The 24,198-nt window shown below is 48.1% G+C and overlaps 1 protein-coding gene across 2 annotated transcripts in view; it reads left to right on the top strand.

Moving 5' to 3' along the window:
* The first annotated feature begins 1,309 nt into the window (after positions 1-1,309).
* VDAC3 (voltage dependent anion channel 3) overlaps positions 1,310-24,198 on the top strand; it is a 107,797-nt gene continuing 84,908 nt past the window's right edge. Inside the window, exons 1-6 of one of the 2 annotated variants that reach the window (XM_010302482.2) lie at positions 1,310-1,430; positions 1,472-2,527; positions 11,628-11,822; positions 15,668-15,818; positions 16,112-16,308; positions 16,692-19,120. In XM_010302482.2, coding sequence (XP_010300784.1) covers positions 2,127-2,527; positions 11,628-11,822; positions 15,668-15,818; positions 16,112-16,308; positions 16,692-16,983 — 1,236 coding nt within the window. In that variant the 5' untranslated portion in view covers positions 1,310-1,430; positions 1,472-2,126 and the 3' untranslated portion in view covers positions 16,984-19,120. Of the gene's footprint in view, positions 1,431-1,471; positions 2,528-11,627; positions 11,823-15,667; positions 15,819-16,111; positions 16,309-16,691; positions 19,121-24,198 lie in introns of those variants that run through there. The other variant, XM_075736803.1, reaches the window with a different exon arrangement.

The raw sequence follows: 24,198 nt of genomic DNA on the forward strand, positions 1-24,198 counted from the left end.
CAATGCTGCCATCGAGTGGTCCACGAGCATCCGGATGCAGGAAGAGCGCTCGGCCACTGGCCTGGACCCCTCTGTGATCACCCAGGCAGCCCCTGCTCCCAGAGCTGCTGGCAACATGGACCCCCTGGTTGAAATCCTCAGGTTAAAAAGCTTCTGTCTCGCTTCAACAACTGACCTGCTGTTGGGGACTAAAGCTTTTCAGTACCTCAGGCTTCCCTAAGCACTTGCTCCGGTGTAAGAGCCGAGCATCCTCCCGCCACGACGCTCAGTGTGCAATTCAAACCCAAATTTCTCCCAGTTCTTCCAGGTCAGTGCTCCTCTTCCACCAATTTGGGAGGCTGCGTCCCGAAAATGTGATTTAGGAGCATCCTTTAGCAAACCAGAGGGATGCACTCCGCTTTCCAAGGCTATTTTCCCCCTCATTGGTACATCCCAAGGGAAAACCAGCTCTGCTGGCAGGGAGCAACACAGTTGTTATTTTTTTGCCATGCTTGGCAATAACACAACACTGGAGGAGTAAGTTAAAATCACCCCTGTCTGGTGGATATTATAAACCCGGACTGTGGGAAGGTGCGAATCTCTGCAGTTTAATTAAATTCCAACAGCTTATTCATGGGAGAAATTATTCTTTTCACGGAGAAGGTTTTGCCAGCCCAACAGGAGCTGCCTTTGCTTTATGAGCGAAGAGGCACTCAAATGAAACGTCCTGTTCGCAGTGGTAGGAAGCTGGTCGCACCGGAGCAGGAAGACCTTTTCCTTCTTAGAGAAGTCAAACATTTGCTTTGTTCATCGGGGGTGCAAAGCACTCGCCGACCACAATGTAAAACCGTTTGGAGAAATCCCACGGCTGTTATATTGGAAAGATTTATAATATAATATATATAAAAGCTTTATAATTATCAGCATGTTTTAAACTCCTGGTGACTTCAGAGCATGTTTGGCCCAGACGCCCATTAACCCCCCAAAAGAAAGATTTTTGAGGGCGAAGAGGTCGGAGAGAGGATGCGAAGGCATGAGGATGAGGAGGCAAGAAAATGAGGTGCGAAGGGGTACGGAAAACCCTGGGGGTTCCTGCCCGCTGCGAAGGGCAGCTCTGCGCCACGGGCAGCGGCACGGGGGGGCTGCAGCTCCCGGTGCCAGCGGAGCCCCCGCGGGGTGGGCGGAGGGGACTGGGGGGGGCCGAGGGAGGGCTCTCTGTGCCGGCTCTGCCCATCGCTCGCTGGCACCGCCCGCCTCGCTTATAAAAGGTCGTGCCTCGCCTACCGCAGCCGGCTCCGCGGCACCGGCTGCACCCCGGATCCCTCTCCGGTCCCGAGCCGGGAGGGACCCGCACCCCGAGCTAGCTGCACCCCGAGCCGGGAGGGACCCGCATTCCGCTCCGCTCCCGAGCCGGTAAGGAGCTGCATCCCGCTCCGCTCCTGAACCGGGATGTACCTGCATCCCACATCACGCTCCACTCCTGAACCGGGAGGGACCCGCATCCCGACACGGTCCTGAACCTGGAGGGACCTGTATCCCGAACCGGGAGGGACCCGCATCGCGCTCGTCCTGAACCGGGAGGGGCCCGCATCGTCCCGCTCCGAACCCGATCCGGGAGGGACCTGCATCCCGAACCGGCTGCACCCAAACCGGGAGGGACGGACATCCTGCTCTGGTCCCAAACTGGGAAGGACCCGCATCCCTCTCTGGTCCTGAACAGGGAAGGATCTGCATCCCGAACTGACTGCACCCTGCATCAGGAGGAATCTGCACCCCAATGCAGCTGCAAGCAAATACAGAGGGACCCGTGCCCTGAACTAGCTGTGCACCCCAGTCCAGCTGTGCCTGAACGGGGAGGGACCTGTGCCCCAAACTAGTGGTGTGCCTTGACATGGCGGGGCACCCTTCTCCAGCTGCCCCCAGAGACAGGAGGGACTTGCACCTCAGACCAGCCATGCACCCCAAACCGACTGCACCCTGAACCAGCCATGCCCCCCCAAATGGCTGCACCCTGAACCAGGAGGGACCTGCACCCCGAACTAGCTGTGTGCCCCAAACTTGTTGTACCCTGATCCTACTGCGCCCTAACCGGGAGGGACCCGAACCCCAAAGCATCCGTGTGCCTGCTCTGTCTCCATCGTGGTGCGATGGATAACGCTCTGCCGCTGGAAGCGGAGCTGGAGCACCAGTGGCTACTCAACACCTCCATGAATGAGTCCTCTGTGAACCAGTTCGTGCAGCCCCCGTGGCAGGTGGCCCTGTGGGCTGTCGCCTACGCCCTCATCGTGGTGGTGTCAGTGGTGGGGAATGTGGTGGTGATGTGGATCATCCTGGCTCACAAGAGGATGCGCACCGTCACCAACTACTTCTTGGTGAACCTGGCTTTTGCTGAAGCCTCCATGTCTGCCTTCAACACAGTGGTGAACTTCACTTACGCCATCCACAACGAGTGGTACTACGGGCTGCTCTACTGCAAGTTTCACAACTTCTTCCCCATCGCTGCTGTCTTCGCCAGCATCTACTCCATGACAGCCATTGCCCTGGACAGGTGAGCTCTGAGCGTCAAACTCCAAACCCTCCCTGGCACCCAGGTCTGCCTCCACCTGGGTGCTTTGCTCAGCTCTATCTGATCTCCGGTCATGGGAGGACATTGCAATTAAAAATAAAGCTCGTTTTGGTAAAAGAAGGCTAGAAATAATCCCTCTCCCTGCACTGGTTGCAGGTGGCTTTGGGAATCCTTTGTCAGGTCTGTGAAAGGAGCTCGAGAAAAGGCTTTGTAACCCTCGTGCATGTTGGTAGCGTGTCTTGGGTGTGCATTTGTAGCATCACTGTGCTCTCCCTTCCCAGCTCCTCTGCAGAGCCATCTATTCCTTTTCCAATCTCCTCATTTAAAAGTGAACTCGATATTTAGCACAAAATGGCATCACCTCATGACATAAAATACATGCCTGTGTCAGATGTGCCTCTGCTGCGCTGCAGGAGCTGTTTCGCGTTGCTTGATCCTGGTTGGGAACCATCTAAGGACCCTCGGAGAGAGGCTTGGGCTCGGGCAAGGCATCTTGACTTGGTGAGCGTGTCGTCGCGTTGCGTGCTGGCACATCCCCCCAGGCAAACCCACCTTGATCTTATTAATGGGCATTAAAGCGGAGAGGTAGGTGCCGGGGATTTCTCTGTAGCCAGCACAGCTTAGTTAGTGGGTTTTTTTCACTGCCTGGTTTCTGCCGGTGCTGCTCGATGGCCGGGGATTGCCAGCAGAGTGAGATCCCACTTGCGTTTTGCCGCGATCAAAAGTTCAGCAGGGTGTGATGGCAGCAGGGAAGCTGTCTTTTTCACTGCAGAGTGATGAGCCAGGGGTCGAGGGACACAAAATAGCTGTGCAGCAAGCACCTCCAGCATGCAGCTCCCCTCTCTTCTCTTCCCCTCCAAGAAATCTTTTATTTGATGGCATTTTCACACCAGCACTGGAGAGAAAATGAGGCTCTCAAACAGCTTGCAATTCCCTCTTGAGTACCAGCATTTCAAGCACAACAGATTTTTCCAATGCAACATATTTCCCAAAGACAGCTCAGGTCTGCAATGCCTCTTTTTGGCCCTTCTTCCCAGGGAGTAAAAGACATTTTGGCTGGGGATACATGCGAAGGGGGGGAGGAGATTTGCACTGCCGTATGCCAGCACATTTTGAGCTGATGTCTAAGTGCTGCACAAACTGGCACGGAGAAATTACAGTGCTACCACAACTCACGCACTGACAGCTTGGGAAACAGAGCTTGAAATGGATGATGCTCTCCAAGTCGTTAAAAACAGGCTTGGGTTTTGTTTTCCTCTGGAGTGGTTACAAAACCCATTCCCCAAAATAAATCGGACATAGCTAAGCTCTCATACTGGAGACTTGAGGAGAATTAAGACAATAACAGATAAAAAGAGGAATACTACCAGCATGGCTCTGTTCCTACCCAGTGGCGTTGCTGGCTCTGTTTCAGGAGCATCTGCATTTCAAGGATATTGGGGATCAGCCAGCAAAGCCCCTTTCAGGTTAGGATGAATTAGAGATATTTTTTTAAATAGTTTGGTTTTTAGCCCTCAGTCCACACCCCAGAATAACCAGAAAAGCAAAACTGCTGGGGAAGCTGGAAGAGCATGTGTAAAATGGGGAGCAAAGGCAGGTCTGCGAGCCTGGGGTTGAATTTTGGTGGTGGTGGTGGGAATTGGCATTTCCAGCTTTCTTCTTGCATCTGCAAACCCTTAACAGAGGCTTGGTTTTCCCATGGCTGGGCTGCAAAACCCGTGCGTCTTGGCTTCCCACCAAGAAGGACCCAAAAGAAGGTGCAGCCTCGGTGTGCAAACACCTCCTGCACAGAGCTACCTGCTGCTTTTCTTGGCCCCAAATTTCCATCGAGGTGAGAAAATTGAAAGGTGAAGGCAGTAAAGCCCATCCTCTGCCCCTCCAGGCAAGCAGCATGCCACAGCATCTCTGAGCGCTGGAAAATCGCTTGTTTCCCTGTGTCTGAGACCTGACTATAGTAACTTAAATGCATGAAATGCAGGAACCGGTTCCAGGAACCTAAAAGGGAAGAATTTGTCCTGGCAAGCAGCAAAAAACTGTGAGGGAATAAGCAAAGCAAGTACCTGAATTCAGAGCAGCAGAGCCAGGTAAGCTCAGCAAAATGGGCTCTATTCACAGCCAGGACGTATCTGAAATAAAACCTGACTGCAATTCTGATTTTCATCAAAAACTAGGAAAGGAAAGCAGAACTGAATGTGCCTCATGTTCCCAAAGTGCATTAAGCCATCTATCAGAGCGGTTGGATACAGAGTCTGAAGGATTGGAGGAGTGTCGGTCTGCAGATTGCTCCCCTAAATCATCTCCGCTTTTGCTTTCTGTAAGCAATTTCCAGAACGGAGGATATGAAACCGCCTTGGAAAGAGTTGGCACAGCTGTAACAGGCATTGAGAGAGCAAGTGGAGAAGTGGGTTTGATTCTCCCAACGGCTTTTTTGCAAGACTTGCTATGGGTTTGTGCAAGAAAAAAAAAGCTTTTGCTTGAAGCTAGACCATCCGCTCTTTCACCAGGACCTATTTCAGCCTGGGCACAACTGCTCTGAAAAAAATAAAAAGTTAATCCTATAACGAGTATTATTCTGAACCCTGCAACAACAGGAAATTCAGGAGTCGAGGCTGGCAGCTGGTAAAGTCTGCTCAGGAAAAGCCATGATGCTGCTTCTCAGCATCCTGCAGAAGTGGAGGCTAAACAGCTCACCTTGGCACTACAAAATTTGCCATGTCTTTCGTTTTCAGGCATATCAGTGCCAGAGCACATTGCATGTCCTTTTCCAGCTTCAAACTCTCCTTATGAATTAATTCACTTGAAAGAGAGAGACAGAAAATCCTGGGTTTTTTCCAATCTGCCAGGAAAAGTGAGAGCCCAGCAGTACCCATGGTGAGTCCCAGCCACCCTTAGAGGAAAAAAAAAATCCTCTGGACATCCCTAAGAGGCTGTTGCAATATCTGTGGCACATGGGATAGAGCAGTGTTAGATAAACCATTGACATTTTCTCTCTCCTGCACACGTGGATTCATTTCTGAGCACCACTGCTCGTCCACACTGTTAGCAAAATTTGGATGAAAGAATGAGTTTCTGTGATAACGGACAACCCGGAATGCAGCTGAAGGTGAAGATTCCAGATTACTTGCAGAATCAGAAAAAAAAAAAATCATCTTTAATCTCAAAACTTTGTGAGCTAAGTTGAAAACACCGCATCCTGAACGAATCCTGATGAGAAGGGTGAGAGCCCTGCCGTGAACTCAGGGTGAAGACCGACTGTGCAGCTCGGGCTATTTAATACAAAGTGATTTCCCTCTTTCTGCAAAGTGTCCTCCTCTCTAGAGAAGCTGTAAAAATGACATATGGTGGGACTAATCTCCTGCAACTCCTAGACCAACTTTCTGCTTTTGCTCATTAAAAGACCCCCTTCTCTGACCTCCACCAGCACAAATGCTGCCAAGACCAGCACGCAGGGCTGGCCAATCCAATTGGGATCTTCTTTATATTTCCTTTTTTATTTCCAAATGGGTTATCAAATTATATTAGGCATCTTAAGATCTATCAATGTGTAAGCAGGAGCTGCAGAAGAAACATCAAATCTGCGAACCTTCATTCACCACTGCGACTCCTAAAATTGCTAGTCTGCAGCCGAGACCTGGTAATATCTCCCCAACCCCGTATTATCTGCAGCAGAAAAACTGGCTTGGAAAATTATTTACTGCTTGCAAGCTTGAACTCTCAGGTTAGATGAACCAGCTGAATATCAGGAACATATTCACCAGCTCAGTGACCCCATGCCTTCCCCAAGAGGTGATTACTGCAGAAAGAAACCCTCCGGAGAGGACAAATTACATCAGCGCACAGATTAATTAGTCATTTACACCCTAATATAGCACCAGGGTTTTGTTGTTTTTTTTTTTTTTTAATCTTGACTTAATGGACTTCTGGGGTTTAGAAAGCAGGACTTTGATCTGTGCCCAGCGCTGTGTAATCTTGCTCTGCTGGGATGTAATTTGGAAGATGGAAAAGCAAGGGGAAAGCAAAAGGAGCCCAGGGTTTAGGGCTGGCATCCCCTGCACCAGCCACCCTGCGGCACTGCCTATGCACCAGCTAGCAATAACCAAAGTAGCTTTTTTGCATTCCTGAAAAATGAAGCATGACTGAACACAGCAAAAACCCTACGAAGCTGCTGGATACCCAGCACGGAGCTAGCTCGAAGCAGTGATTTCCCAGCTGGGGTTAGAAAGCAGAGGGATGGGGAGGGACAAGGGAACATCTTAGTAAGGGGTCACTCATAAAGGCTGGTTTATGCCTATGCCCCCAGGAGTAGTCTCTGATCTGATGGGTGTTAACTGGAATTAATTCCCCCCAATAGCCACTAGATATGAATTCAACCTGTCAAAAAATAAATTACATCTTTTTTCGCCCCTCTCCTTTGAAAAGAAGAGGGGACTTGAAATTCCCGTGGCAATAAATACAGAACTAAGATGAATTAGTGACTGTTGGCTGGGGGATGCAGGAGACTCAGGTTTTAGGGGTGATCGTGGTGCTCATCTGCAAGCTGGGTTCTGCCACAAAGCCACCACAGGAGTTTGAGGACCTCTGGTGAGACATTTGGGTTATCCTTTATTTATTCCTTAATTAATTCTCACTTCCTCAGTGGCCCAGTGGTTTCTCTGCTGGTGAGAAACCTGCTTGATGAAGACGCTTTGCCGAGCATTGAGCATCACTCAGGTCTCAGGACGCACGCTGTCCGTCCCTCGGTTTGGACGGACACTGGTTTATGTCGAAGCAATAAATAGGAGGAATCAGCTGCTTGCGGTGCCTTCGCCCCCAGCATTGTGTTTCAAGCATGCAGGGCTCAGCGAACCTCCTCGGCTGTCGTCCAGATACGAGGTATTTGGGGCCAGCACGATGAGGCCAAGCTTCGCTATGCAAACCTGTTCGAGGGACAGTATTTTTGCATCCACACTGTTGCAATGCAATCCTCGCAGAAAGCAAAAAGGCAGGCTTTTCTCTATGGAGAAGCTTTTAATTTCTTGAGTAGGAAAGACTCAGAGCCGTGCTGGAGGTTTTTCACCCACCTCATCCAGGGCATCTGCTCTGATTTGATTGCAAACTCCCCTGGGACTGATTTCAGGGTAGGAAATCGTTGCGCAGTAAAATGCGCCGCACAAACTCTGTGTCCTCTTGATTACTCATCTCTTATCTGTCGTATCCTTATTACTTAATGAAGCAGATAAGGAAACTCTGGGATGAAAGATGCTTCATAAATTTTTGCTATTATATTAATCTCATCTCCATGAGGGTGGAAACAATCGTTATGTCAGTTATCCAAGCAGACTCCAGATTTCCAGATGCAATTAATAGATGGCTACACTGCCTCGAATGCAATATCTAGTTAATAACTGATACGCTTGGAGCTACCCTGGTACGACGTCGTACTCAAACGCTATTGTGTAGTCATGGTAATGCCCCCTAAAACCACAATAAAATATCTAAACAGCAGTAAACAGCATTACCAATGTCATCAAAGAGCGTCTGGTGTAAAGTTGTGTGCTTTAGTGCCAAGCCCATTAAATGTGGAGGATTTAAAACATGAAACATGGTGGGAAAGGTGGAAGGAAAATGCAGCTGCACGGGCACTGGGTCTCTCCAGCAAGGAGCTGGGCAACTTTGCAAAACATAACGATGGTTTGTACTCGAACACTGTGCTTCCATCCAAAAGGAGAGAAATGGCAGGTCACTTTATTTTGAGGAAAAGGTATCATTAAGTCTTCCAACCCAACATCTTCTGCAGGCAAATCACCCCATTCCTGGTGCTACCCCCACGCACTGCCTGCACGAGGAACAAAACCTTTCCCTAACACAGGAAATCTGCCCTTAAATCCTCAACCAAGAACCAATTCCTTAGGAAAAAATAGGACTTTCAGACCCCACAGCAGTTTGTCAACTGTCGCAGCGGCGAAGGCAGGATGCTTACATAGGGACGTGCTCCTCGTCCTCACCTCCCGCGAACGACCATCCCCAGCAAACTGCAACACCCCATTTTTTATGGATGGGAAAACCGCCCTCTTGGATGGCAGAGAAAAAAATAAATAAATCTCTCTAATAGGATACAGCATGTTAGGGAGATGGGCAGAGTGGGGCCACAGAGGCACTTTGCGAAGAGAAATATGAGCTAATAAGCTCATTAGCCTTGCTTTCAAGAGCCTGCTTCTCGCCGGCGTGGCCGGGATCTGCGTGGCCGAGCCGAGGAGGGCAGCAGCTTCCCGACACTTAAGCTCTGATTGATTCCTTTTGTGCCCAGCGCTGCAAAAACATGCACAGAGCCAACCACCTGCCAGCACCTTACAGACACCCTGGGCGTTGCAGATGCATCCCGTGCCCATGCTCTGCATTTCCATTTGAATGCAAACTTGTTCGTATTAACAAAAAATAGATTAGCAAGCTTTTTTTTTTTTTTCCTGAAAGGCAAAGTCACAATTGACTGGTCATTTTTTTTGTTGTATAGCAAGCATTCGCTTGCTCGGAAGGAAGGATAGGAAGGATTTATTTTAGGTTAGCTGAAACCCCACTGTAGAAATGCACCACAGGAAAGGGTTTGGCTCAAAACTGAGCAGAATTGCCAGAAAGCAAACTGGTTTTTTGAGACCTGTATTCTGGATACAAAAAAAGATCCTGTGGTAGCCAAAAAAAACCCCTCAAAAAAGACAGACATATACACAAACCTATTGGGTAGAGAAACATGGAAAGTCCAACCAACCTGCAAGGAAATTAGAGTTATTTGAGCACAGCAGACCCAGTGCTGGAAGAAGGCAAAAAAAAGCGGCTTTGCTCCCTGTACTGATACTTTTCCACCCCAACAGAAGCAAGACGGCGGCTGTCACCCAGGCTAAGGCAGCCGCAAAATCACATTCTCTGCCTTCTGTCTCTCCTCTGTTTGATTTTGTATCAAATGTTCTTGTCGAGGAGAGGAGGGGGGGAAAAAAAGGAAAAAAAAAAAAAAGGAAGCAGTTATTAAAATGTTAGGACAATTTTCTGCTTAGTGATACAATTATCATATAATTATACGATATTTTAATATGAAATAATGGTCTAATTATTTTCAGGATGTTTGTACATTTCCATCCATCTCCAGCATTTTTATGGTCTGTAATAGCAGCTCCTCCAAGCAGCCTAGACCCTTTTTATTATTTTTTTCCTGCTCCGTCAGAGCCCCTGTGTGGGACAACTGTTGTTATTCCCATTTTTAATCCTGATGGGCAGCTGAACCCAGAACATACCCAAGGGAATATTTCAGAGGTTGCTCAGGACCGATGGATTGGGAATTGCTGCTGAAAAATAAGATTTAGGGCCAGTTTTCTGCTAGTTTGCTCCATCCTCCCTCCCTGACCCTGTCCTTGCAATGCCAGCGTGGTTGGATGAATTTTGCCATCTACTTTCCACCATGAGACAGAGTTCCAGACAAGTTGATGGCAGTTGGAAAGGTCTCTGGGTGATGCCATTGGGGTTTAGTTCATCGTTACGGTGGTTATTTGGAGGTTTTATCAACCACGAGGGCTTCTGCAGCTGCAACGGGCTTTAAACCGATGAGAAAAGTCCACTGACATGCACTGGCAGAAACAAGGTGGGAGATGTAAAAGCATTTTTGGCTGGTTGCAATCAAGCGCTGGCTTTGCTTTCTGGAGGTCTCAGCCTCAGATGTTTCTTCAAGCAAGTATTTCAACAGAAATGGCCCAACCTTTGTGGAAATCCCTCGTTTTCCACTGTTTGCATGCTTGAGTTCAACCTTGCTGCTTGGGAGTGTAAGCTCAGAGTAACCCACTCTGAACCCCACAATAAAGCTCCCTCAAACCTCATCCAGCTCAGCAAACCTGCTAACAAGGGGCTCAACCAATGCCAGGTATTTGAAGGATGAGGAAGAGGATGGAGACAAGTCCCCATGGGGTGCCTGGAAGCCAACCACAAGTACGATAAGGAAGAAATAAGAAACACAGATGCAGAAAACAGGAGACCTTGATGCATCACCAGCGGCTGTGCCAGAGCAGCGCCAACACCCATTGCCTTGGCTCTTTCTAACCAGCTTCGATTTCAAGCACCACACATTTTTTCAAGGGATAATTATCAGGTGGATCAGGTGGATTTTTCAGCTGCACAAAGCCAATAAGGTTTGGTACCCTGAGGCAGAGGAAGAGTTGGGGCAGTACCTCCTGCGTATTTATATATTAATCCCTATGTCTTTGCTCTGCAAGGGGCCACCCGAAAAATGAAACACAGGGAGTATTTGCCATCTAGGAAAAAAATAGAAGAAAAAACTGTCCATCCTCTGCAAGGAGAAGGGATGAAGGGAGAAACAGAGGAGGCTGCAAACACCTCAGGTGATAACATGCAGAGTGATGCAATGTTTCTCCTTTTCCCGAAGCTTGACATGGAGCAGGGGGGAAATAAAATAAAAAATATGCGATGTTCTCACTTAATCCTTACAGCACTGCTGGCTGCTGCCTGCTTTGCAAAAACAGATTCGCAGAGGGATAAATTCAATCCACCTCATCACCACTGGAGCTTTCCTCACCTATGATGACTGATGTTCCGGGGAAAGAGCCTGGGAGCTGGGCAGATACAGGTGGCATCTCAGATCACGCATCCTATGCCAGTCCAGCACTCTTATTTTTGGTTCTCCTCCTGTAACACTTGGCACTGCGATCTACCACAGAAATCTGATTTTGCGTGGGTGCAAAACTACTGGGTGCTGCCAAAGTGGCTGCTGCCAGACAGCAGCATCACGGCTGGCTTTGTACAAAATGGTCTTTGCAGAAACAGCCGGTTGCATTAGCGAAGCTGGTTTTCAGCTAAAAGTCAATGAATGTCTCAAAAGGGATTGAAATCTCAAGGGTAAAATACTGCAATTAGAGTATTGGCCAGGGAATCCTCCATAATTCGATGGACTATTCGATGCTGTTTGCATTGTGTGGAGTGAGGGGCTGCCAGGATGCATTAAGGGGGTATCAAAAGTACAGCCCTATCCAAGGGAGACTTAAAACAGCCCCCAAAACTGCAACATTGGAGCTTTCCAGCCTTGATTTTTCCTTTTCCCACCTTGCAGGTACATGGCTATCATCCACCCGCTGCAACCCCGGCTCTCGGCCACCGCCACCAAGGTGGTCATTGGTGTTATCTGGCTTCTGGCTTTCCTGCTGGCTTTCCCCCAGGGTTACTACTCAGTGATGGAGGAGCTACCAGGGCGGCTGGTGTGTCTGGTGGAGTGGCCAGAGCACAGCACTAAAGCATACGGAAAAATGTGAGTTGAACTTTTCTGTTAGTGGGGACAAGTCACCGTGCAGAAAAAAATGCAAAAAACGTATAAAATGGAAGTTAGGAAGGATGAGAATGGCTCAAAGCTCCTTGGGATGGGGAAATCCTCCTCCTACCCTAGCGAGGGCCAGTGCTATGGAGCTGACGGTAGAAAAATCTCCATCGGTATCATCTTGGGGCATATTAAGGTTAATAAGGTGAGTTTAGGGCTGCTCGTGGTCCAAACATTGCCCTGTGCCATGCCATGCTCCCGGCCCTTTTTGGATGCTCATGTAAAACTGCAATATTTTGGCTGTGGGGATGAGGTCTGCATTGCCTCCAGGGGCTTATTCAGGTACGGCTCTAGTTTTTGCAGCACCTTACCTGCAACCCGTATCTCTAAAGGCTTCCTGGGGCGAGAGTTATTCCTGCCAGAGGTAAATAGAGTTTTACCAGGGGTATTTTGGACAGACAATAACAGGGAAAAAAAACGGTTTGGGATTTACTGAGTCCAAATACCCCAAAATTCACTCAACTGCTTAAAAAACAAGTGACAAAAGGGGGCTCCGCAGCATCAGCTCAGGCTGGGAGGACTCAGCAGGAACCTCTCTCCTTCCCGTTAAGGTGCTAGCTAATTAAATCTGGCATTTCCAAAGGGTCTGGGCAACCCCACTGGTCTGCCAGTGCAGTGGTCCTCCACGGTTTGCTCTTTGAAGTCTGCGAGTCATGTGGCGAGTTAAATGTCATGAGCTAAGGAAAAAAAAAAGGGATGGGGGGAAGGCATTTGTGATCTGCAGTCCCGTGGAGCAATGAATTAGGGCTGTGAGATTGTGCTGGAGCCAAAGTAGAGGACACATGCACGGAGAGATGTTTAAAGCCAACCTGAGCTTGGCAAAGGTCTCTCTGCAAGACAAATGAGATGAGTTTGCCAGTCAGCAGCAAGCGGCAGGTTGCAGAGAGCTGGATCGTATCATTTATTATCTTACTTATTTGCATTGCTGGCTGGCCCAGCTGATCTCCAGAGGTGTTTTCCAACCTTAATTATTTTGGCCCACCGTAATTAATACAGCCAGCATGAGGAAATGCCGCTGCCTTAGACAACCGGATGGGATGCGGATGGGATGGGGCTGAGCCCCCAGGGACTGAAGCAGCAACCAGTGCGAGCTCAGGACCTGACTTCGACAGATCATTTGCCATTCAGCTGTACACCAGGGCCATCGCTTTTTCAAACAGCTAATTCAAGAGAAAAATGCCACCATTAACCTATGAATGATTTGTCGCTGGAAGCCAGGCGCCGCTTCAAAGCCTGAGCATCCCATGCTCTTTGGCGAGCCAGGGGCTCTGCAGACAGATGAGGGCAGTCGGGAAAGCAGATGCTAAGCAGAAGCTTTTAAATAGCCAAACTCCAAATATTTGGTAGGGATTGAAAATAACTTGCAGGTCAGCAGTGTCTCTCCAAACTGCGCAAACCCACTTGCACAGTGCAGAGCTTGAGATGTTATTTTACTGCCCCAAAATAACTTTGCAGGGACAGGTGCTTGAGCCACTGTCAAACACCCTCCCCTGCTTGCACAGCCTTGGTGCAGTTATTTAAGGAAGGCGCCGGCAGCAGCCGGCTTGTTTGCAATGCCATGATGAAAAATAATATTATTTTTTCAGTTCATAGTGAAAGTAGAGAACTTCTCCCAACACTAGCAAGTTCTCTTGGCAAATGGAACCCAGAAAGCACAACCCCGGCATGCAGAGGGTATCAGAGACCAGGATGTGCACGTGAGGTTTTTTTCACTAGGAAACATGCCTGTTCTCAGCCTGCTCACGTGGGGGGAAGCAGACGGAGACCTTGGCGCAGGTGAGATGCTGCATCTGCAACAGGAGCCAGCGATTCACCTCGATTCAATTCAGTGGCTGCTCGCCGCTACTAACCACCGATTCCCTCTCCTGCTTTTGGTTTCGAAATAGATGTCTGATCCATTCCAATTTCATTAGCTGCCATTTCAGTTTGCTAAGGGAAGGGGAAATCCGCTCTACTTGCCAGCTTCTCTGGGAGATAACAGCCCACAGCAACCATCTAGGCTGGACAAGGCAAAAGGAGATGGCAGTCCCCTCCTCCAACATCACTGTCCCATAACTCCTACGGGCTCCTCCATCCTATACAAGATCCTAAATCCCCACACCAAAGACCTTTAAATTGCAAACCCCAGGCTTCTACAAGTGCTCTGATCCTGCATTTCTCGTAGATAGAATAACATACAGATGATTTCACCTTGAGACCAGTTTTCAGCACCCAGGGTCCAAAAAACAATGTCCCAGGGCTCTCTGGAAATCCCTGACCCTACCATGCCCAGACAGCTCTGAAAATAAGAGTCTGTCTTGCTTATGTTAGGTAACAGCTCCTCTGGGGCATTTCTGCATTGCTGTCAGCTGTTTGCAGCTGGTTTAAGACCCTGCATTACATGAGAACCACAACAAAATCTTCATCGCGGAGCCACAGAGACGCCTCTTTAATTAGCAAAATAGAAAACAGCCCTACAAAATCCAGCTCAAATGCAATTAGCGCTAGGCGAAGAGGAGGCCAAATGAGATTGCAGGTACAAACCGAGGAGGAGATGGCGTGGCAGCACGGGTTTGGGGCCAACCCCATTCCCTGTGGGAGTTGCACCAGGCACAAGCCTGACCCACTCGTTACACTTTGGAGATACTATTCAATCAAAGCTCCCGGGAGGACAAGAGAGTGCAAGAGTGGAGAGCGTGGCTACAGGGCCTGAACATGCAGCACCTTGCATTTGAGGTGGGCATGCACCCCAAAAATGCATGCAAAGACCCTAAAGCTGTTGGAAGAAAATCACCCCCAGATCTGGCGGCACACGTGATGCTTTGCAAGCTGGCACTGTGCAAGCCAGCCACATTTCTGTACTGCTACTGCTCGTCTTTCTGCAGAGGAGAGAGGTTTTTGCAAGCTCTGATGGTAGGAAGGAACCTGGCAAGGTCAAACCATCCATTCCCATCCTGTTTGTTAAAAACAGCATTATTTTTTTCCCCTTTTAAACCAGCTACTATTAAACACAAATCCTTTACTGGACCTGCTGCAATCCCAGTAGCTATTGCAACCTCCCACAGCTCCACTGACTTCACAACCAGTCTCAAACATGTCCTAACAGTTTAATCCAGACTGTCTCATTTGATTTTGGGCTTATTTACACCTGTTATAAGCAGACACCAAGATCCTGCCCTTTCCATCAGCCTGGAGAACTGACTTGGCCGCTGAATTCACAGAAAAGTTCTAATAAACCTCCATGACACGGGTTTAGGTTGTGTTTTTGGGGACTGGGATTATGCCTTGTGCCACCTGAGCCCAGCTAAACTGATGGTGGACCAGGATTCAGACCTAGTGTTTGCCCCGCAAGAAAAGCCTTTATTTCTTCAGCTTAATATTCCCATCCTTTATATGTCAAAAAAAATCACATTTTTTCCTGCAGGACTGCCAGATAAAAGGTGTGATAAGGGCAAGCATTCATCTTTAGGATAATTTGGGGTGTAAACAGAGTAAAAGTGAAAGCAGAGCCGTTTCAGCTAAGACATCCTTGCCTTATGAAGGTAACACAAGTTCTTCACTGGCCTCTACATCCCATCCCAGGAGGGTGCTAGGATGCCAAAGGCTGGCAGCTGCAGCTTGGAAAAGATTGGGGTGACATTAGGTAGTCCTTCCTGGCCCGAGCTCTGCAGGCAACGTACCTGCAGGAACCGTGCCAAATTCTCTTTGCCCCTGTGAAGCACTTTGCCTTCAAGCTCTGTTTGGAAGAAAAAGACTGAATAGGTAGAGGACACGCACAACGACCATCATTCTTTTTCTAGGTATCACTTCTGCATGACCATCCTGATCTACTTCTTGCCGCTTCTGGTGATAGGATGTGCCTACACCGTAGTTGGCATCACCCTCTGGGCGAGTGAGATACCTGGTGACAACTCCGACCGCTACCATGAGCAGGTCTCGGCGAAGCGGAAGGTAAGAAGCTTCAAGCACAGTAGGAGCCATCACTCATGCCCGATCCCAACTAACCACAGCCAAAAATACTTCATTAGGGGTGGAATCAGGTCAGGACTTGGCACGTGGTTGTTGCCAACGGAGCAGAGAGTATCCTCCACGAACGCACATGGTTAAACCAAGATGTCAACCACGTGTTCCTGGTTGGAAAGGTCTCCAAGGCAAAAAGAGGTGGCCCCTTTTGGAAGGTGACACCCCATCTGTGGGGTGTCCGACAGATGACTTTGCTTCCCTGCCCTCTCTTCTCCTCGCAGGTAGTGAAGATGATGATCATCGTGGTATGCACGTTCGCGCTGTGCTGGCTGCCCTACCACATCTACTTCACCCTGCAGTATTTCAACCCCGAGTGGTATCTGCAGAAGTTCATCCAGCAAGTTTACCTGGCTATCATGTGGCTGGCCATGAGCTCCACCATGTACAACCCCATCATCTACTGCTGCCTCAATGACAGGTGGGTTTCAAGTGACTTTCAGCAGCATCCTTGTGCAACAGGGAGGGGAGGAGGGGGAGATACAGAAGGGTCTGATGGAGAAGAGTGTGGATGGAGAGGTTTTCCAGGATGGTTTTGTCCTATCCTCTGTCAGGGGCTGCTTCCAGCAGATGCAGGGACAATACAATACTCACCTAAGTCTTTCCTAAAGCCTCTGTGGGATTTGAGGGCAGGTATCAAAACAGTCCCAATCCCTAATTGGGATTTTTTTCCTCCCCTTAGTGAAAAGTAGCATTTTTTTGTTGTTTCACAGTGCTCAGCTCTGCCTTCCCACTCCTAGCAAGCTCCTTTTTCCTTCTCCACTTTCCTCACCCCTGCCTTTCCTCATCTCTTCCTCCTCCCAGGTTCCGCGTGGGGTTCAAACATGCATTTCGGTGGTGCCCATTGGTCAGTGCCGGTGAGTACGAGGGCCTGGAAATGAAGTCAGCCCGGTACCTGCAGACACAGAGCAGCATGTACAAGGTCAGCCGTATAGAGACCACTGTGTCCTCAGCAGTTGGCGTGGCCGAAGAGGAGCTGGAGGAGAGCAGCAAGGCCAAGCGTCTCTCCGTAGACATGACCTCCAATGGCTCCTCCCACAGTGACTCCAAAACAGTCTCCGAAAGCTTCAGCTTCTACTCCAACACACTCACCTAAGCGGCTCCCCGGCTCTGCCAGCTGCTCACAAGAACGCCACCATGCCCTCTCCCTCACTGGGATGCTCAATCCACCCTGCGTCATCACCCCAGTTTGTGATGTGCCGGCTTTTTTCTGTGCTGTTTTACTGTCTCTTGCTGTGCTGCTCGCTCGCCATCCTTGTGCGAGCCCAAGAGCAAAAGCTTTGGATTAGTTTCATGTGCTCCACCGTGGCTTGTGCCCAAACACAAGGGAGGTTTGGCTGGCCTCCGCATTGCTCGCTGCCTGTCCAACCTACCACATACTGTGCAGGTGGATAGGATGCAGAAACGGGAGAGCGCTGGGTTTTTTTCTCCTAAACCATAAGTGCAACATTAGCAGGCGCTTCCCTGTTCTCTGCAATGCAGCAGGGATCTTCCAGTGCATCCCGCCCCACAGGAAAATGAACCAGTCTTGCACTTTCCTCCTCCCACCTTTAATTTCATTCTCCCTGTCACTCTCAGTTGAATATCCAGAGGGATATTCAATTAAAAAACCCAGTTAAAAAAAAAAAAAGCTCTTTTCAATTTTGGGAGCCTGTACATCCCCAGGACACCACTGGCACCAACTCAGATCCAGGCATTTCTGCATTTCCCAACTCATCTCTGGCACCTGCGTCCCTCTGCACGACGGTCTTTTGTTGCTACTCCACAACACAGCTCATCCAAACGTGGCTCTTGAAAAAGGATTTCTGAACTAAGCCAGACTTTGGTTGCTGTTAATAAACCATATGTGCCAAAAGCAATCACTGTGATTTCCTAAAAGGCCCAAGCTGATGTCTCTTGGATAGATTTTGTAGGCATGTGGAGGTCTGGAGAAGAAGAGACTGACCGTACCGAAATGTTTTTCACACCCTGGAAACGCATACAGCTGCACAGAAAGGGGCATGGTAGGATTCCGTCAGAAAAAGCAAAGTTTTGCCAACATACAAGGTTTGAAGGGAGACAGGGATTTTGCAGACATTTTTTACTCAGAGGAGGGTTGAAATTATTTACTTCCACTTTCTGGATTTTGTTTTAATTAGGGAAACTGTTTTTCCTTTTCATCCCCCTGTCTGTTGCATAAAACATTAAGTTTATGATGAGTACATAGATATATCTATTTTAATCCTGTTATAATGGATAATTTTCACTGGGGCTGTTCATATCAAGGGCTCCTTTGGTCAGCAAATGTATGAACATACACTCAAAGGGGGAAAAAAGTAAATAAAATGAGAAGTGGGGAAACTTGGCTTGTCGGAAACAAACCCACAAATTGGGGGCAATTTTGGGGCAGTTGTATCAACTGCTCCTTGCTGGTGGTCCAATCTCTCACTTTTGGTGTAGAAATCAGACTCCTAAAATGGATTCACTGCAAGATAGAGAAACGCTGGAGATGCATGACAGATTTTCACAGGGCAAGGAAACCGCTCATTTATTTTAAAGCAGCTGAACATCAGACCCCACTGGGCACTCAGCAATTTCTGCAAGTAAAGCAGAGATGATTTTTGGAGCTTTTCAACCAAACTAGCTGTTGGAAAATCCAGTCATTAATAAGTCTCCAGCCACGATGGTTCTTGAAGATAAAAATATAAATATTTAAGCAGTGACTCCAGCAGAAATTAAATGAACAGGCGCAAATAGATGGATCCAAGAGCAACAAAATGGCTGCAAAACTGGATTGATAATAATGATTATCTTCATTTTTACCCCAAATCCTGCCAAGTGCCATCAGTGACAAGCAGCTCTTCCAGCCACTTCTACCTTCTTCCCGACTGCTGTGACTATGTGACATTAAACTGCCATGTGCTTCACGCACATGCTGGAATACACTTTTTTTTTTCCGCCCTGCTTAAACTTCTACTTTTCACCATTCTTGTCGCCTTAAGACATATTCCCTTGCCGCTGCTTCCCATGACCCTGCAGCGTGGAGAAGGGGCCATGGTGTGAGCCTGCCTGGGGATTTGGTTTTGCAAAAAAATACCAGCCCCCAGGCAGCAGCGATTGAAGGGATGAGCGATGCCAAGGGTTTTAACAGGAAACTCTTCCCACCAACTCCACAGGAGCTGTGCTGCCAATACACGAGAAGGTGCTACAAATCAGAGCCAAATTCTGATTTACTCCCAGCTGCCAACCCAAAATGAAAATGAAACCAAATATCTCAAAATGGTCTGGAGAGTCAAATAAGGGAAGCAGAGATCTGCTCCATACACTGCACACAAAAGAGCTTGCATCAGGTTACGAGCCTACAAAAGTCAGCATTTAAAAAAAACCCAACCACTAGATACGTGTGTGTGTGTGTGTATATATATATATAAAAAAAAAACCTGTTGCCCTTTTGTCCTCTATGTTTTATGCCCCAAGGATCATGAGATGTGCAGAGAAAGGACAACTGTCTTCTCACAAGCAATGCTCAGCATGAAACGTGGGATAACCCCAAGGGCATGCATGGAGACTTCAGTTCAAGCTGACAGTTTACAGCCTGAAATGCTTCTTGTGCATCTCGTAGAAAACTATCTCTTGAAACAAAGTGGGAAGAACTCCCACCTGTTACAAACAGTGCCAATGGCTGGAGCAGAGCAGGCCTGGGATGCCCAAGCTGATGGGAACATGTCAAGGGATCACTCAACAGATGGAGACCGATGCAGGAAAATCAGTGTTCTGCGGAAATGGGTACAACCCAAACCTGGGTTTTCCTTTCTGCCCTCCAAGTGCCAAGTTATTTTATCAGTGGAGGCAGGAACAGGGACAAGGTTCCTTTCATATTTAGGATCTAGGCTGACCCATGAGTGGGATGTTTGGGTCAGGTCCGTGTCCACGCACGTGCACACATCAGGCAACATTAGCTAGTTTCACCAACCTTGGGATGCTCTGTGTGTGTGCAAAAACCACAGAGAAGTGGTCTTTTGAAGATTGAAAAGCCCAAAACAAGACACCCCTGCCCAGGCTTGGGAGTGGGACACCTAACCATACGGTGAGTCCAGTCTCTGCACTATTTCCAGCTCTCCTTTCAAACAGGTCAGCTGTAATACAGAGGCTTTTTCGAGTTTATTAGCCTGTTTCCCTGGTTTGCTTGCAGATCTCTGATTAGAAATTCAATTGCAAAGCGAGACAGTTTCTTTGTCTCTTTCCTGGCTCTCTGAAATGCAAAGTAATAGCATCTGGAGAGAATCACTCAGCAGGTCTGCGCACATCCCTTTGCCATCTCCTCCTTGGAGGCATACAGATAACTCCCACTATCATTAAGGGGAGCTGCCTAAGCCCAATTACAATGCACTCCAAGCCAAAACCATTGCAGAAGGAGCTCTGAAACCCAAATCCCAGCCTGAAGCCATCTCCTTACCCCTAGGGAATTGATATAAGCTCAGGTTTGCTTCCTGGCAATCGGAAATTACTCTTCCCACCCAGCTCCCAGCAGGAACATGGAGCAGCAAATCCCCATATCCATACATACCTCGAGGTCTGCTCAATTGCTCCAAAACACAACTTTAACACCTTGTTTCATGTGTAACTGTTTATCTCCCACCAGCTCAAAACAAAATAACAGCAAAAGCCAAGCAAGAGCCTGCTTGCCGGAAAAATTAGGCAGCTTTGCAAATGTGGAAGTCAAAGCAAAGCAGCCAGTACCAATCCCCATTGTTTGTAGTGCTTGTAACGGAATTGCCGGTAGACACACAAAAGGCTGCTCACCCAGCCCTTATCTTTATTATTTTTATTTTGCTGTCCCTCAAGGGATGCAGTCACTGCTTAGCCCAGCTGAGCACACCGCATCTGCCAAGGGGTAGCAACTTGGGATGAAAGCAGAATATCCACTATTTGCTACGTATTTCTGCAGGGCTGACAGGGTTTGGGTTTTTTTTAGCTTGCTGTGTCCTAGCCAGAGCCCTTGTGCGAGATCACACAATCAAAATGCCCAGCCCAAGAGCTCCTAGCTTTTGCTTACCATTAAAATAATATCATTTAAAAAACCCAAAAACCAAACAACACCTTTCGGGCTCCAGGAGTCTGTTAATAATCTAATGAACACACCATCCTGCCCCAAAACGCCTGTCTCCAACTGAATAATTAATATAGCCCTTATAATGCAAAGCTTAACACACAAACAGCCCCTTTTTCTGCTGCGTATCCACCCAAAATACCATCACTGCTGGAAGCTAAATCTGTTAAATGCAGCAATCGTGGCAGCCCAGAGAAGGGACAGTGAGTCCCAAGAGCAGGTGAGGATGACAGATGACTCGCGGGTGTCTCTGCCCTTAAACTTTCCATCCCAGACAAAAAGGCTCCTGATTCTGTGCAATACGATACAGTTGGGAGCAGGAGAAGAGTGAGGGGATGACACGGGCTGCGACGTATGTCTGGGGTTTGGTATTTGGTGTGCGGGGCAGCTGATAAGAGCTTTGTGTGAAGTTCTTCCCATAGTAGCATCTCTACAGAGAAAAAGTCTAACCCTCCTCCCCAAAATGGTCTCTCTCTGATCCTCGGGTTTGTCCAAGTGGATTTTCATAAATAAATGTTTCTTTTTGTGAGACCATGTTGTGACCTGTTAATTAACCCGCAAAGACAAGAGGTGACAACTGGTGGCTTGACGGGGGCGGGAGGAGAAGCAGTGAAAGGTAGCAAAGCCAAAACTAGGTGAAAAAGAGGGGTGAAAGACAGCTGGTGGGTTTGGGGGGGGGTCTTCAGCGTGAGGGGTGTGCTCTGAAATTTCAAAACTACAGCAAGAAAAAGCATAACCCTCAGAACTCAGCCATCTGGAAAGCTGGGACCAGCCTCACACCACCAATTCCCAAAGCACGGGAAAGGCTCAAACACAGACAGGACTTACCAGCTGGTCGCTTCTCTGCACAGGGCTGAAGCAGACGTGTGACTCGAGGATCTCGTGTCAGCACTGGCATTTCCACCTATTCTGCTGGCTGTAAGCTGGAGCAATTCCCTTAACGAAGCAGCTAATGTGCTTGGCCCTGCTTTCTGGTTTGGACTTCCCAAATCCCGCTGCTCTGCTGGGGCAGGTACCAGGACAGCACAATTCTCAACTTTCCAAGGCCTCACCACCCTGATGGGAGACAAAGTGGGAATGTAAGGAACCACCAGCCATGCTTCACCTCCCAGAGCAAAGCCCCCAGCCCAGCCTGCCCTTGCAATCAGTTCCAGCTAGCTGTAATTTGCAGTTTTTAATTAGAGGAGCATTGCCAAGGCACAGCTGATTGGCATCACTGCCAAAGGCCCTGTCCCATGTGCCTATTAAGCTCTTGTTATTTATTTTCATGGGTTATTTTATCATGCAAAAGGGGGAGAAGGAATAAACAGTGTCATGCACTGCTGCTGTGCTGTGTTTCATGCAGGCATCTGCTTCCAGCCAAGCTTCCCACAGCAGGAACCAGAGAGCAGATCCCACTTTACAGCAGGATGTCAGATCCCACTTTACAGTGTCAGATCCAAACGAGTGGTCATTTTATTTATCAGCATCAATGCATCACCTTTCCCTGAAGGGTTCATGCCTGTTCCTAAATGCACCTAGACACACATACTAGATAAAAAGGATGAGAACGATTGGTTATAAAAAAATACTCATCAGCCACAGAAATCCACTGCAGAAATGATATGGGGAAATCCAAATTCCTCATGCCCCAGGGTGCGCATTTCCTCCATCTGCAATCAGCAATGAAACTCACCAAATCAAAGGCTACCTTGTGGGTTTGGGTCAGGGTTGAGACTCTGGGGAGAATTTAAGGTGGTTGTTTTCCAATGGAGGGGAGGAACAGATAAAGGGATTATTCCCTGCATTTGCAGCCTGAAGTACTGCAGAGCTCTTCTCTCAGCATCCTCCTTCCCTAGCTGAGGCCTTTGCTGCTCGTTGCACGCTGCGGTGCCCTCACACATCAAGCAAGACACAATTTGCAGAGTTCTCGCTGTGCCCGCAAACCCCACTGGTGTCCTGCACAGGGAGAAACCCGGATCTGCATCTGGTCAAGCCAAGACACACCAGGTGAAAGCAGGATCAAGCACGAGCATACTAAAGGTGACAACCAAAGAGCAAAGCCTTGCTGTCACCGGCACGGTTGTCTTTTTATAGCTGCTCTCAGCTATCGCAGCAAATTTTGCAAACTTCAATGAACCCATCAATCTGATTATCTGCTACAGCAACGACACAAGTTCAACTTAATTAACATTTATGGATTCCACAGTGTTTTGCATAAATGCTTGCTTAATACACAAGTCAAAAATATCCCCAGAAAATGAAAATTAAAGATAGTTAATTGCTTGCAACTATGCACCAGTGTGTAGACTGGGGTTTCCATAGCACCAAATGGTCTGTCAGATCATTATGACAAACTTGAGTTTAAAACGTATGGAAGAAACTGGATTCTTCACATTCTTCATTCAACTTCATAAGCTCCCCACTTCAATTTCTGTGCAGATTACAGCCGATTTTGGTTTCCCTGCTGCAACAGAGCTACTTGGTAGAGAATTACAGACACTGCTGCACCGTGGTCTGGTTGTTTAGACAAGTAATTACTTTTTATTACTGAACTAAATGAATCAAGCAGTAGCTAATGAAAGATTTGAGAACCTGCAGCAGCAATTCAAAAATCAACTCAATCGGGCTGCAAGCGTGAAATGAGGATTCACAGCAGTTTTCATATTCTTGGTGCCAGGTAACCACATCAAAAGGACTTTCCTTTGCATCAGCGAGATGTAAATACTTGAGGAAGGGAAGGGAGTGGGTGAGAGCGCCAGTTGCTTAAATAGGATGCTCAAGTGTGGCGACAGCTCTAATGGGCTTCATTAAAAGTCAAATATTATTAATTTGAGCAATCTGATGGGCAGGAAAGTATCTAGGAAGAGTCTAGGAAATCCCAGTCTGACCCATGCTCTCACTACACAAGATCAGGGCTTTGTCCTGGAAGATAACACCGGACAGAGATCCAAATCAGGATGAGCTTCCCGTGGACCATGCCACAACTAATGCACCCGCCCCTGTGCCACGCTGATCCTGCTTTCCCCCTTCCCTTTTCCTATAAGGAATTTACACATTGGGCAATTATAAGCCTTCCAATAAAAAATATTCTGGTTACAGAAGACCAAGGTGTCAAGAAGAAATACAAGCTCTTCCTGAAGCTGCAGTCATTCTGAAGAACAGCATTTCAGACTCAGAAGAGCATTACCATGCAAAGCACCTCCAAAAACATTATTCCTGTTATTGCAAAGCAGATTGTGC

Source organism: Balearica regulorum, chromosome 27 (assembly GCF_011004875.1).
Source record: "Balearica regulorum gibbericeps isolate bBalReg1 chromosome 27, bBalReg1.pri, whole genome shotgun sequence".
Lineage (NCBI taxonomy): Eukaryota > Metazoa > Chordata > Aves > Gruiformes > Gruidae > Balearica > Balearica regulorum.